We start from the raw sequence: 14,431 nt of genomic DNA on the forward strand, positions 1-14,431 counted from the left end.
CGGTGCCCTCGAGCGTGAGCGAGCTGGGGGGGGGGGGGGATGCTGAAGAGATTTCGGGTCCTTGTGCTCGTGCGAAGGGATCGGGAAACCGCCGTGGCGGGGGACCGGGGTGTCCGGGGACGCGCTCTCCGACCGCCCGGTGCCGCTGAGCGCGGCCGCTCTGCCGGGGGAGGGTACGGGGCCGGGCAGGGCCGGGCCGGGGGGGGCAGGAAGCCGCATCCTGGATCCGCCCCGGGCCCGCTGACTCACGGCGCGGCGATAAGCGCGGCCCGGCCCGGCCCTGCCCGCCGCGGCCCCGGCATGTCCGGGACATGGGCGGCCCCGCCGCGCCGCTGCTGTGCCCGGGGCTCCTCCGGGGGCTGCTCCCGGCCCTGCCGCTGCTGCTGCTGCTGCTCCCGGCGCAGGTACGGCCGCGACGCTGCCCGGGGAGGGGGTGAGGGCGACAGTGCCCGCGGGTGGGAGCGGGTGCCTGGGGGCGCGACAGCGTCCGCGGGTGGCAGCGTGCGGGTGGCAGCGCTTTGCGGGTGGCAGGGTGCGGGTGCCAGCGCGGGTACCCGTGCGTGACCGTGCCCCGAGTGTGCGTGGGCGTGTGTCCTGCGGGGGGGAGTGCGTGGGGGTACCGGCACAAGGGAGTACGTGTCCCCTGGGTGTGACAGCGTTGGGTACGAGCATCTGCATGTGTGCGGGCATCGCGCTCCGCTCCACGCGTGTGTGAGCGTCCCATCCCGCGGTCAGGCGTGGGGGCGCGGGCAGGTGCGGCCCCCCTTGCGTGTGCGTGACACCCGTGGGTGCGAGTGCGTGGCCACGCAGGCAGGAGCGTCCTGCTTGCGACAGCCCGTAAGTGCTGAGCACCCGCCTCGGGACTGCGTGTGGTCCGGCACCCAGACGCGTGTGGTTTGTGGGGCCAAGGGGCTGTGCTGTCCGTGGGGTGGGAGGTGGTTGCGTGTGGGGTCCCGTGGCCGTACGTTAATGGTGCTTGCAGGTGTGTGATGGAGACCCGCACGCTCGCCCTAGGTGAGGGGCCCTACACAGCAGCAGCAGGGGCGGAGGTTGGTCTCTGCTCAGAAAAGCATCTCCACCCCTGGGCCTTCCCAGGGAGCCCTCGGCACCTTCCTGCCCACTCCGGCTTGGCAGGGTGGTGCCCTCGGGAGCCAGATGGCAGCTGCCACTGCTGGTGGCATTTCAAGCAGAGAGAGCAATGTGACGGGGTGAATTTTGGCAGAAGTCAGTAGCCCAGCCATCCCCCTCCATCACTGGCAGAGCAAACGTGCCCCTAGCCCATGGCTGAGCTCTGGCTCCAGTGGCATCGCTGCAGCCTCCACGCTAGCATGGCGGGAGCCTCAGGAAAGCACAGGTCATGTGGACTTCCCATGGGAACAGCAGCTGCGCTTCTGGGATAGGACTGGCTGCTGGGGAGTCAGGGCTGGAAGTGGAGGGGAGAGTGGCAGCTCCTGGGTGCCCAGCGCTCCCAGTTGTGCCCATGGTGGTGTGCAGGGAGCAGGCTGGGCAGCCTGGCCTTTGTTCGAGTGCCCTGTCACCGGAAAAGCAGTAGTTGCAGAAGAGATGGAAGAAACTGCAAAGCACTGGGGGGAGGGAAAAGCAGAGCCCGTGAGCACAGAGCTCTGACAGCTGGGAGGGCTCAGAGGTCTCGGTTCTGTTTCCCTTGCGCAGGTGGCCACACCGCAAGAGCTGTGTGTCTGCTGGCCTGGCTTGTCACCACAGCCAGCAGCAAGGCTACTGCGTGGCCAGAGGGTGCTGGAGAAGCAGCAGCAGGGAGCGATCGCCCTTCTCTGCCTGCCCCACCGCGTCCTCTGGACAAAGCAAGAGCTGGGAAACTCGCTCTGACCTCACTTAAAAATTCAGCAAGAAGAAGGGCAAATAAAAGCATTAGGCTGGAAGCAGAGGGGTTGATGTGAGGTGCATTGGGAGGGAGCTGGTGTGTGCTCCTGGCAGGAGGTGCAGCCGGAGAACAGGCGACCTGGCACCCATCGGGGCTGCTGTCTACGTCGTTGGAGATGGAGGAATTTCAGTGACTCAAAGGGAGAATGTGTCTCCTGGCCCCACTGTGCCGTGGCTGGTCTGTCCCCACCGTCAGGTTCTGCTCCGCAGACAGGCACGTGCTGACACGTAGGGCACCATCTTGGCACAGGCCGTTCGTTGTCTCTGCTCTTTGGCCGGGTCCCCAGGCTGGGCTCTCTGCCCGACTCAGGCTCCAGGAGCTCGTACAGAGCAGGTGAGAGGCAACGAGGAGGCTGCCGAGGGGGGCGGCACGCCAAGGACATCCCTTGGGCCACCCCGCACGAGGGACCAGGGCAGCAGCCTGCTCGATCTGCTTCTGCATGGCAGCCAGTGGTGAGCCCGGGCGCTGCGCTGGCTCCCTGGCATCGGGGACGGCCACACTGGCCCTGCCTCTGCCTGGAGCCATTTGGGTCCCCCATGCTGTTTGCTGATCCCTGTTTGCCGACGGGGTGAGGCTGGCGTGTGGCTGAGCTGGCCCTGGCTATACGGATGCCGTACACGGAAGCAGCAGCTCCTCTCCCCAGCGTGAATGTGCAATTACTCCCTGCACGTCAGGGTAGCTGAAATCTGGCGCTTTGAAGGCCTGCGTGAGCAATTCATTGCATTTCTGGCATGAAAAGTCACCCGACTGGTTTGTTTCTGGCAGGAGCCGGTGGGCTGTTTGTGTCACCTTTAGGAAGGCACCTCGGAGTTGTGGCCGGGAACAGCCTGTGCTGCTGCTCATCCCCACCGGCGGGAACGCTGGCTCCAGGGGAGAGGAGGGGAAAGGCTGCGGCCGGTGGGATGTGACCTGTGCTGCAGGAGCCAGGGACCACGGGTGACACAGGCTGCCATGGCCACTCACTGCCATTCAGTGCCACCGTGGCACCGAGTGCCACTTGCTGCGAGTGCAGCTGCCTTGGATCCTTACATGGATCTGTAAAACACAGCACTTACGAAGTACCATTAGCGATTCTGCGGTGTCCTGTGCAGGTGGAGCTGGAGCAACAAGCAGATTTAATATGCTGGTGCAAGGAAATAATGTATTTTCCTTCCCAGCCTTGCCTTGCCGGGGACCAGAAGGGACTCTGGGGCTCTTCCCTGCGGTCTGCTGCTGCGACGTGCTGGGTGTGGGGGGGCTGCTGAGCTGTGTGAGACAGCCTGGGCCGCGGGGGCTCATTCCCAAGCCTGGCCCTGCTCTCTGAGGACAGTGTTTCTATCCGTAGTGCCTCAAAGGCGGTGCTGTGACTGTCCCAGAAACACTGCTCTTCATATCCACTCTGGATGGAAACCTCCATGCAGTGAGTAAGAGCACAGGTGACATCAAGTGGACCCTGAAGGATGGTGAGTAACGACCCCGGGGGGTGCTCGCTCACAGCCTGGCTCCCCGGGCTTGTCACTAGCCGGGGTTTGGGGATGCACCCCCCCAAGCCTGGCTCTGGGCTGCCAGTTCCTCCAGCGCTGGGGGACGCTGCCAGCTGCAGGTCCAGCCCCAGGCATAGCCATGCACATCTTGAGGGGGACAGACCCCCCGCTGCCGGCGGTGCCTATTCTGGGTCTGAAATGCAAATAGGCTGCGGACCTGGGCACGGCTGCGCTTGGTAAACACTGCCACGTTGTCCCCGCTCGCAGGGAGAGGCCACTGACGTCTGCGTTTCGCTCTCTTTTTCAGATCCTATTCTGCAGGTGCCGGTTTATGTGGCAGAGTGAGTGTCACCCCCCCGCAGGCAGGGTCCCCTGTGCAGGGCAGGCAGCCTGCGGGCTGGGCAGGAGCCTTTGGGAGGTGCACGACGGCCCCGGTGAACCAGCGGATTCACAGCAGGAAAGGGGAACCTGGGAGAAATGACCCTCCCCAGCCCGTGCCATTGCCTTGCCTTAAACCTACCCTCGGTGCTAGCGCTTCGTGCAGGATGACGAGGAATAGCTGCTCCCTGCTGGTGAATTGTAGCCTTTCTACAGGGAGCCCAGGAGCTCTCAGCACCACCACCACGCACTGAAGTGTAGGAGAGAAATTGAGGAAAATACACCCGGAAAGCACAGGGGGAAGGCAGGACAGGAGGGAGCTCCCCTGGGGCGGGTTGGGAGCGTGGCTGGTAGGCGAAGGGCAGCTGCACGGAGTTACGGTGCTGACCCAGACCGGGAGGTCATCTCCTACCAAATCCAGTGCTGGAGGTTTCCAGGAAAACTCAAGCCCTGTAGTGAGTCACCCTGGAGCAGAATGCTGAAGGGGTTTCTTTAGTGCAGCTCCTTTTTAGCCCTTGGCGTGGGGGACAGTTCATGTTTCATCCTTCTCTCTCCTCCTTTCCAGACCAGCGTTCCTTCCAGACCCCAATGATGGCAGCCTGTATATCCTGGGAGGAAAAAACAAAGAAGGCTTGATGGTCAGTGGGGCCGCGGGCTGCGTGCATCCTGCCTGCCCACATGCCGGGGGGTTCACTGGGCTGGGGGACGAGGTGAACCTGCGGGACAGTGCGAGCCTGGGGCCTTTGGTTGCTCCAGCTTGTCCTTGGCACCTGGAAGATGTCAGCAAAGCGGGTGTGGGGCAAATACAGCTGGGAGCCTTTCCTTCCCCACTGTCCTGCTTTGGGGTTGAGGAGGGAATGCAGGCGAGGAGGAGGGGGCTGTCCCGGAGGATCTCTCCTTCCCACCCTGCTTGTGCAGGCAGGAATGCTGCCGCTCGGGGAGGCGTTTCTCTGGCCCCGCATCCACTCTGCCGTCTGTGTTACAGAAACTCCCGTTCACCATCCCGGAGCTGGTCCAGTCCTCACCATGCCGCAGTTCGGACGGCGTGCTCTACACCGGTATGCAGAGCCCGGCCGCTCCGCTGAACCTGGGGCAGGGGGAGGAGGAGAAGCTGCATGGCGACCTCCCGGGAACATGTCCGTGGAGGGGAGGGGCAGGAGGCAGCCTGTTGAGTGGCTCCTGGGGCTGCGGAGACTTATGGAAAATGTATTTTCATTCTCAGGGAAGAAGCAGGACACCTGGTTCATCGTGGACCCCAAGTCAGGGGAGAAGCAGACCACTCTCTCAACAGAGGCCTGGGATGGTCTGTGCCCATCAAGTCCCCTGCTCTACATCGGCCGTACCCGTAAGCCAGTCCTGCTCCCCGTTCATCCCTCTAGTCCCAGGAGCAGGGTGCTGGGCAGTGCCCTCATGCCGTGCCCTCATCCCCAGAGTACGTCATCACCATGTACGACACCAAGTCGCGGGAGCTGCGCTGGAACGCCACCTTCTCCGACTACTCGGCGCCGCTCTGCGAGGAGTCCTACCACTACAGTGAGTGGCCACCGCAGGAGCCAGCTGCCCCGGCGCCCTGCTTGCAGTGGGATTCCACGCCGGGGAGATGCTGCCATGGACGGCAGGCTGTGCTGATTGCCGGGAATAACAGCTACTGCAGCAGCTCTCGTGGGAGCTGAGCAGCAGGCAACAGTCCACGGCTGGTGGCAGGACCGAGGGGGGGCAGAGGGGGACAAAGCCCCATGGCCAGCACTGCTGCATCGTCCCCTCCCTCTGATTCTGCCTAGAAATGGCACACTTCGCCTCGAGCGGGGACGGGCTGGTGGTGACGCTGGACAAGGAGAGTGGGGAGGTCCTGTGGGCGCAGAACTATGGCTCGCCCGTGGTCGGCATCTACGTGTGGCACCAGGACAGCCTCCGCCGCATCCCCCACCTCAACCTGGCCATGGAGACCCTGCGCTACCTGACCTTTCACTCGCAGGACATCCACCTCCTCAAGTGGAGCTACCAGTCTGTGAAAGACTTCGCCGCCACCAAGACCCAGCTGCTGTAGGTGGTTCCTGTTCTGTGGCAGCCGGTGGCATTTGGGTTGCTTGTGCTCAGCCACTCTGATCCATGACAGATAGAAGGCTGATGCTTGTCCCTGCCTTGCAGGCCAGCGCTCTACGTGGGGAAGTATGCGGCCAGCTTCTACGCCTTGACCTCCCTGGTCCATGGCAGCGTGGCTCTGGTGGTGAGTCTCCCTGCTGTCCCCTTTTGGGCTGAGCCGTGGCAGGCGCATGTCCCGCCTGCGTGGTTCTCCATGAGCTGTCGGATCCCCAGCCGCAGGGCATCACGCTGGCCAGGATCGACGGCCCCACCACAGATGATGTGACCATGAGAGAGTCGGGAGAGTGTGAGATCACGCCCAGCACCGACGTCAAGTACCCTCAGGGCAGCATCACCTCACTCCACAACCAGTGGCTCCTCATAGGTGCGGACCCACAAGGGGCATGGCCTTTCCCTGCGTCCTTGCTCCTGGAGAGTGCCCCAGGGAGGGGCAGCCCGAGCTGCCGGTGTGTTTTGGGGTGGCAGCCCAACCTGCTTCGTTCACTGGGGCACATGGGGCCCAGGCTGTGACTCACCCTCGGGGACTGCGGTGACTCTGGCTTGGGGCTGGTTGCAGCCCATCCTTGTCCCCTGCCCAGGAGGGGCTGCCTACGTCAGGGCGGGGGGCAGGGGCCCTTTGAAGCGGGGCTCACAATTACCCGTGCTGGTGAGTGTGCCATTGTGCACTAGCCCTGCACACAGACGCTGGGTTAATTAGCCTGCTCTGTGATCACTGTCACAGGTGAGATGGCTGTGTTGGCGTGTTTGGAAATGGAAGGATTTGGGTCTCTTGAGTCTGGAAAAAGATGACTAAAGGGGGATCTTATCAATGCTTATCAATGCTTAAAGGGTGGGTGTCAGGAGGATGGGGCCAGGCTCTTTTCAGTGGTGCCCGGGTACAGGACAAGAGGTAACAGGCACAAACTTGACCATAGGAAGTTCCACCTAAACGTGAGGAGGAACTTCTTTACCCTGAGGGTGGCAGAGCCCTGGCACAGGCTGCCCAGGGAGGTGGTGGAGTCTCCGTCTCTGGAGACATTCCAACCCCGCCTGGATGTGTTCCCGTGCCACCTGCTCTGGGTGACCCTGCTCTGGCAGGGGCTGGACTAGATGATCTCCAGAGGTCCCTTCCAACCCCTGCCATGCTGTGATTCTGTGATTCTGTGAAATGAGGGTGGTGTCTCCAGGTCGTGGCAGGGGAGGCACAAAGGAGCAGGGTCAGGCCCCCCGCTGTGTGCTGAGAGCAGGGGACCTTGTCCTCTGCCTTTCTCCCCTGGCTGCTGCTGCTCCAGGTCCCCTCTCCGGGGACAGAGCTGGCAGGTTGTAACTGTGATGGTTTTTGTGCCTCCCATGGGAAGAGATACCCATTCTGAAGAGCCAAAGCTGTCCGGCGAGCCCACATTGGTGCTGAGGATGATGCTGTGACCAGAGACCAGCTAATGGTTGTCTCTGTTCTCCTCCCACCACAGGGCACCACGAGCTGCCTCCCGTGGTCCACACTACGATGCTGCGAGCCTTCCCCGAGAACCTGAGGAAGACAACGGAAACCATCATCCCCAGGGCTCCTCGTGCCAGGACCGTGTTTGACGACGTGAGTGGCGGAACTCTGCTGGGTCCCAGCTCTGCACTGGGGAGAACCTCGGGCAGTGCTGGGACACTGAAGGGTCTGGGCTGTCTGGGGCGGCGTGGTGGGTACCCAGTGTGGGGTAGCGCAAGGACAGGGTCCTACATGTAGGCCTGTAGTGGGGAGGGGTCCCAAACCTGAGTGCCCCAGCGGTCCATCCCTCCGGTGTCACCCATCCCCGGGCGTGTGTTGCAGTTTCTGGCCCCGAGCAGCCCGGAGGAGCCGGCTGTCCGCAGCGAGGGCCCATTCCAGCCGGACCCCGCACCGAGGGAGCAGGCGGAGGTGTACCCCGAGACCGGCACCTGGGACCTGGTGATGGCTGGCGTCGGCACGGCCCTGCTGGGTGGAGGAGTCCTGTTCCTCCTGCTCACGGTGAGTGGTGGCCGCTGGAGGAGCCCGCTGCCTGCCGCAGAAACGCTGCTTCTGAAGGGCCAGCAACTCCCTTTTCTCTCACCCTTGTGGTACGAGCAGCGGTGCCGTGGGGGCGATAAGCCACGCAGCTCCCACGCTGTCTTGTAGACACATAATGAGCCGAGGTGGTACGCGGCATTCTGCCAGCTGGGCAGGGGACAGACGGTGCATGTGGCTTGTGCCGAGCCCTGGCAATGCCCCGGCTCTGCTCTGGGCGCAGGAGCTGAGCGCTCCTGTGGTTTGTGTTCCAGAAACTGCAGAAGCAGCATGCAGTGCAGCAGCAGCAGCTGGAGAAGCAGATTCAGCTCCTGCAGCAGCAGCAGGAGATGCTGCTCCCAGGCCGCGTCTCCGGGGAGGGTGTTCCTGCAGAGCCTGGGGAGCCGGGGCTGAGACGGAGAAGTGCATCTCAGCTCTCACAGAGCTCCAGCCCCTCGGCTCACCTGAAGGACTCGGCTAATGGGATGGTCAGCCCGGATCTGGCTGTCCCAGCGGCCGCTGAAGGTGTGTGCAGGTGGGAATGGGCAAGGTGTGAGGGGCTTGCTCGCTCTGTAGATGTTGTCCCCCAAAGCAGGAGCAGAGATGCCCCACAGATGTGAGAACTGCAGCCCAGCTGAGATGGGAGGAGGTGCAAGACGTGCTGCTGGATAAGCATGGGCTACAAAAGCCATTGCGAGAGTAGTAGGGCCAAAGAAACGGACAAGTGATTAAAGAATTGGGTGTTCTTCATGTAGGACTAAGGCTCATAGGTTGAAGGATGGCTGTCTTCCCCTTCCTCTGCAGATGCAGAACCAGACGTGATTGTAGTTGGGAAAGTTTCTTTTAATCCCAAGGATGTGCTGGGCCATGGAGCTGGAGGAACCTTTGTCTTCAGGTGGGTGGCACCCCGGGGTGCTTGCCCTCATTCCTCTCATTCTCCCTGGGAGCCACCTTGTACAGCACCAAAGCATCTCCTTCCCTGGGTGGTGGCTGCTGGTTATGGGGCCTTTGAGAATGGGTTGGCACCTTCCCCTTCTCATGGTCCTCATCAAACCCATCTGGAGAGCTGGGCTCGGGGCCTTTGGTAACCAGATGCCATGTTCGCAGTGCAGGTCTCCCCCTCACACCACCACCCTGTGTTCCCCTTCCCCTCCTGCCCGCAGCGGGCTGTCAGGCAGCTGGGCTGTGCCTGCTCCAGGCAGCCCTCCGCAGCGGCAGGTCTGGTCCCTCGAGAGGTTCCCCTGGCTCTGGCAGAGCCCCTTTCCCCAGGACTAGGCACAGCAAAAAGCGAGGGAGATTATTTTCCTACAAAAAGGGGAGCCTGAGCCCCCAGTTTGCAGCTCGCTGGAGAGATTTCTGCCTCTCCATGGCTTTGACAAGTCTTTTGGGAGTCACTTCAAGGTGACCCATGCTGAGGACCCCGAGGGGCAAGTTTCCAGCATCAGCCAGAGCCTGGCTGGGCTGTGCATCTGCAGCGCTGGGCTCTGCTCTGGCTGGGGAGGGCCATGCATGGACATCACCATCGACTCTGTGCAGGGGACAGTTTGATGGCCGGAACGTGGCTGTGAAGCGCCTCCTGCCCGAGTGTTTCCATCTCGTGGACCGCGAGGTCCAGCTGCTCCGGGAGTCGGACGAGCACCCCCACGTCGTCCGCTACTTCTGCACCGAGAAGGACAAGCAGTTCCACTACATCGCCATCGAGCTCTGCTCTGCCACGCTGCAGGAGGTGAGCCTGGTCCTGGGATAAGGGGCTGGCCACATGAGGGGGGCTGTGGGTCAATCCTGGATGTCCCCATCCCCGTGTTTGCAGGTCGGTCCCCAGGGGTTTCGTCTGTGCTGCTGGGGAGGTCCTGCAGTGCTCCGGTGGGAGCAGAGCAGTGTGCATGCCCGAGGGTTGGTAGCCAGTGGCTCCTGGGTTCAGAGCGCTCTTTGGGCCTCCCGCCTGGCCACGGGCGTACAGCCCTGCTCCGATCCTGCTTCCCAGCGGTCAGAGGGAACAGGGGTCGGATCAGGCACGGGAAGGCTGTGAGGTGCTTTGGAGAGGCAGAGCAGCCGGCGGCAGCATTGCTCCCGTGTCCAGCCCCTGCCCTTGCTCTGCTGCCAGTTTCCCCCCTCGGGAGGGAGCAGGGCGGCTCCGAGCCTTGGCATCGGTCCGGGCAGTTGTTCACATGCTGGGAAGAGACTCGGCATGGGGGAGGAGAAGCATCCTCTTAGCACTCCGTAAAGCATGAGTGTTGCTGAAGCTGTGGAGGTTTCAAGGACGCAAAGCGAGGGTGGTTTGCTTGCAGAGGGAATAGATAGCAACTGGCAGAACTGGAAATGGCAAGCCTTGGGCACAAATGCCCTCCGCATGGGCTCATCTCCTTCCACCTTTGTCAGCCTAGTGAGAAGTCTCTCTCACAGCAAGCCTTGACTTGGTTGCCCAGGAAATCAGGCTTCATCATCTCTCTGTACCTCTGTGTGATTCCAGTATGTGGAAAGCCCCAGCTTCGATCGTCGCAGCCTGGACCCGGTGTCTCTGCTGCGTCAGACCATGTCCGGGCTGGCCCACCTCCACTCCCTCAGCATCGGTAAGAGGGCAGCGAGCAGGGGGGCAGCTTGGTCCCGTCCTCAGCCGAGGCGGTGGGCTTCGGGCGGCAGCTGCCATGGTCGGCAGAGTGCGGGGGGGCAGACAGAGCCCTGCTCCTGGCAGCAGCACCGGCCCTGCTGCGTGTTGGCAGGTGACACTCTGCACTCTCTCTTCCAGTCCATCGTGACCTGAAGCCCTGTAACATCCTCATCTCCGTCCCGAATCGCCATGGGCAGATCCGAGCCGTCATCTCTGATTTTGGCCTCTGCAAGAAGCTTCAGGGGGGACGACAGAGCTTCAGCCTCCGCTCCGGCATCCCTGGCACCGAGGGCTGGATCGCGCCCGAGGTTCTGCAGGAGGCCCCGAAGGAGAACCCCGTCAGTGAGCTATGGATGCCTTCCCCACCCAGGCTGCTCCTTTGGCCCGTCGTAGCAGAGTCCCCCGTGCTGGCAGCAGCACAATTAAGACAAAAGCTCCGAGAGCCCAAGTCAGCCCAGATGCAGAGCACCGGTGCTCCTCCTGAGGACTTCCTAGTCAGCCCTCACGGGGACACTGCCCAGCTGTGCTCACCACAGGGCATCTCACCTGGCGCCAGTCCTTGGAAATTCAGGCTGGAGAGGTCGGAGGGGGTCATGGCTTGCTGCAAAGGTTATGCTTCTGCTCATCGCTTTAGCCCAGGGAATCCTGTTCCTGTTGGTTGCTGTTCTGGTCCCTGGCAGGGCACGTACTGGTGCTGGCAACGTGCTCCATATAACCTCGTACCGGGCTCAGTTTGCGCAGCTGGGTGAGACACCAGCAGCCCTGACGTGTCCTTCTGGCTGTGAAGTCCTGACTTCTGTCTGTGCCTCTGAAAACCTTTCCCTGATAAGGACCCGATGTGCTGGGCGCTGCGCTGACTCCAGGAAGCAGGGCAGCCAGGAGCCCTGGTGCGATGCATTTTCCTGCAGCTCTCTAGCAAATGACCAAGCTTTCCCATAAAAGAATGGAAAAGTGGGGAGGCGGAAGCTTTCCTCACCCTTTGCTGCGAGGCCCCCATCTCCCCCCTCGTGTTTTGCAGACCTGCGCCGTGGACATCTTCTCAGCCGGCTGCATCTTCTACTACGTGGTGTCAGGAGGGCAGCACCCGTTTGGGGACAGCTTGCGGCGGCAGGCCAACATCTTGTCGGGCTCTTACCAGCTGAGCTGCCTGCAGGAAGAAGTTCATGGTGAGACCCTTCCCCAACGTCCCCACGGGGAAAGCCCTGAGCTGAGGGGTGCAGCTCCTGATCCTTCTCGGGGGAAGGTTGTTTCTCCATTGTGTTGCTTTGCCTACCAGACAAGCTTGTTGCGAGAGAGCTGATTGTGGCAATGATCAACCCTGAGCCCCAGCACCGACCCTCAGCCTCCGTGGTCCTTGTGCACCCTTTTTTCTGGAGTCAGGAGAAGCAGCTGCAGTTCTTCCAGGTGAGCGCATACTGTACCACCGGGCAGTGTGTGTGGGTGTGCTCGGAAAAACAAGTTCTGGAAACAGCCATGTTTAGGTCAGTGTGCTCTTTTTGAGCTACTTTTGCAAGGGGTGCCTGGGTCTAGGATCTGGGCCAAACCCACTTCATCCCCTCTTGGTGCTGGCTTTGTTCCCTGGCGCTGGATGGGTGGTGTGGGGTGAGGGCAGCGCCATACCCCCCTGTCCCCACTCTTGGGCACGCAGGACGTCAGCGACCGCATCGAGAAGGAGCCTGCGGAGGGGCCCATCGTCTCGGCCCTGGAGGCGGGGGGACGGTCGGTGGTGAGGACCAACTGGAGGATGCACATCTCCCTCCCGCTGCAGACAGGTGAGCGTGCGGGGGCCGTGCTCACCACTGCAGCCTGAGCAGAACCGGGCAGGGAATGGGGCTCCCGGGTCCAGTGCCCTTTACTGGGCAGGAGGCACCTGCCCATGCTCAGGAGCCGAAAACCAGTGCGGGTAAAGGTGCCGGCCCTTCCTTGAGCGGGCAGAGCAGAGCAGTGCCCCGGTTTGCCGCAGGCTGCGGTGCTCGCTGGGGCTTGGGGCGACGCTGGGACCATGGGGGGCTGCGGCAGCCCCTCGCCCCGTCTGCATCCCGCCTCGCTCAGCATCTCTCCTGCTCTTCCCAGACCTGAGGAAGTTCCGCACCTACAAGGGGGCCTCGGTGCGCGACCTCCTGCGGGCCATGAGGAATAAGGTATGGCTGCCCCAGCTCCCCTGCGACCCCAAGACCCGTGCTTCCCGCTCACCTCTGCCTCTCTCCTGCAGAAGCATCACTACCACGAGCTGCCGGCCGACGTCCGGGCGGCCCTGGGCTCCGTCCCCGACGGCTTTGTGCAGTACTTCACCTCCCGCTTCCCACGGCTGCTGCTACACACGCACGGGGCCATGAGGGTCTGCGCCCACGAGCGGCTTTTCCACTCCTACTACTGCCAGGGACCAGAAGGTGACGGCAAGTGACAGGGACATGCGCCGGGACGGCACTCACAGTGCCAGGCTGCTGCGGACGCTCCTCCCTGCCCTGCCCGTACCCGCAGCCCCATCTTGCAGCAGCCCCAGGGCTCTCCAACATCCTTCTTCCCCTCCCTGGGGCAAGCTGGGGGTCCCAGGACCGGCTGGTCGCCCAGTGTACACATGGGTCACAGCAGCAAGGTGCGGAAGAAGTGAGCGTAGGGTGGCACTGGGCTCTCGCCTGGGGTCTCCTGAGCCCAGGAAGGACCCTCTGGCCACCCACCTTTGCAAACGCTCACAGGCTAAGTGGCCTGAAGGCGTCTGTGTCAGAGAACAAAGCCACCTCTGCAGCGGACATGGTGTTTTAGAAGAAAGAAGCAAACACGTGTTGGGTTTTTGCGAGGGCAGCCGGCAGAGTGATGCACTGGCAGCGATGCAGCCGGGCTGGGGCCAGGTCCCAACAGGGCGTTCACCAGGGATTGGTGCACTTTGTCCTCCCGTGCCACGTTCCTGGGAAAGCTGCTCTGAGCGTGTGTCGAACATGGTCGTGACTGGGACTGGCACACCAGTCTTGACACTGGAGATGATCCTTCAGCCCTGCCAAGGCACAGCAGGTCAGCTTTCAGCAGCCACCCCAGGTCTCAGACCTGCTATTGGCATCAGGGCTGCTGAGGGCAAGGTGCCGCCAGCCCCAGAGGGAGGCATGGGGCCTCCAGCACAATCCCAAGAATGAAGTTTTTGATCTCAGCTGGGCTGAGAAAAAGGTTTTTTTCTCCCTCTTGGTCACCAGCAGCCTGTTATGCCAGGCCACGACGCCCTGCGTCAGTCAGAGCAGCTGTTCAGGAGCAGTTATCTTGGGACACAAAGGCAGGGAAACCCCTTCTCCCTAGGGATCCTTTCACACGTGAGTGCCTGCAGCTCCCACAGCCTCCTGCTGCCCCAGGACGGGTTTCCCAGAGGTGTTCTACTTTATAGCATCCCCATGGGCATGTATTTCATATGAGCCAGCCTCCAAGTAGAGCACCCACTGAAGCCACGGGCAACCTGGGAGCCCCTCAGCAAGGTTTCCTCTCTTGGAACAGCAATAATTTTGTACAGACTGATTCCTCTGCGTGTTGGGGTATGGGATTTTGTTACACAGGTAACAAGGGGTTTGGACCTGGTTAGTTTTTAGAAGACTGTATGGCCTAGAGCATTTTATACAAAATGATACTAAAAATAATAATATGAAAACCAAGAAGTTTGTCCTGCTTAAAAATAAACTGGCCTGAGAGCACCAGTAGGTGCTGGCAGTCAGCAATGGTGGGAGAAAGCCCAGCATAGCTTACTGGGTTCCTGGTGAAGTCTACTGCAGTAGGTGACTCTTCCTAATTCTACAGTCACAAATTTTTAGCATCTTTCATGTAAAGAGAGCTAATCAAATGGGAAATGAGAAGGCAGGGCTGTTAGCCTCCAGGTTAGGGCACAGCTCCTGCCATAGCCCCAAGGTCTCCTCTCCTGCAGCACAGATGGGGAGATCAGCACAAGGAAGCAAACAGCATGAGCTCATGAAGAGGACAGCTCTTGCTTGGAGAAGCCAGAAGCAAGGTGCTGC

At 61.7% G+C, this 14,431-nt stretch overlaps 1 protein-coding gene across 3 annotated transcripts; it reads left to right on the forward strand.

The window, feature by feature from the left end:
• Positions 1–241: 241 nt before the first annotated feature.
• ERN2 (endoplasmic reticulum to nucleus signaling 2) lies at positions 242–14,013 on the forward strand. 3 transcript variants are annotated; one of them, XM_063344356.1, is made up of 22 exons: positions 242–404; positions 3,225–3,342; positions 3,671–3,704; positions 4,307–4,379; positions 4,727–4,799; positions 4,964–5,086; positions 5,173–5,274; positions 5,523–5,784; positions 5,890–5,968; positions 6,058–6,208; positions 7,293–7,414; positions 7,643–7,819; positions 8,110–8,359; positions 8,639–8,729; positions 9,371–9,560; positions 10,305–10,404; positions 10,581–10,780; positions 11,461–11,608; positions 11,719–11,846; positions 12,091–12,214; positions 12,516–12,583; positions 12,655–14,008. In XM_063344356.1, the coding sequence occupies exons 1-22, from the start codon at positions 312–314 to the stop codon at positions 12,844–12,846; spliced, it is 2,898 nt and encodes a 965-aa protein (XP_063200426.1). In that variant the 5' UTR covers positions 242–311; the 3' UTR covers positions 12,847–14,008. The 3 variants fall into 3 exon arrangements, with proteins under 3 accessions (XP_063200426.1, XP_063200427.1, XP_063200425.1); XM_063344357.1 differs by having other exon boundaries at positions 6,064–6,208; positions 12,516–14,013; XM_063344355.1 differs by having other exon boundaries at positions 12,516–14,010.
• Positions 14,014–14,431: the final 418 nt, after the last annotated feature.

This window comes from Chroicocephalus ridibundus, chromosome 8 (genome assembly GCF_963924245.1).
Source record: "Chroicocephalus ridibundus chromosome 8, bChrRid1.1, whole genome shotgun sequence".
In the NCBI taxonomy this organism is placed as follows: domain Eukaryota; kingdom Metazoa; phylum Chordata; class Aves; order Charadriiformes; family Laridae; genus Chroicocephalus; species Chroicocephalus ridibundus.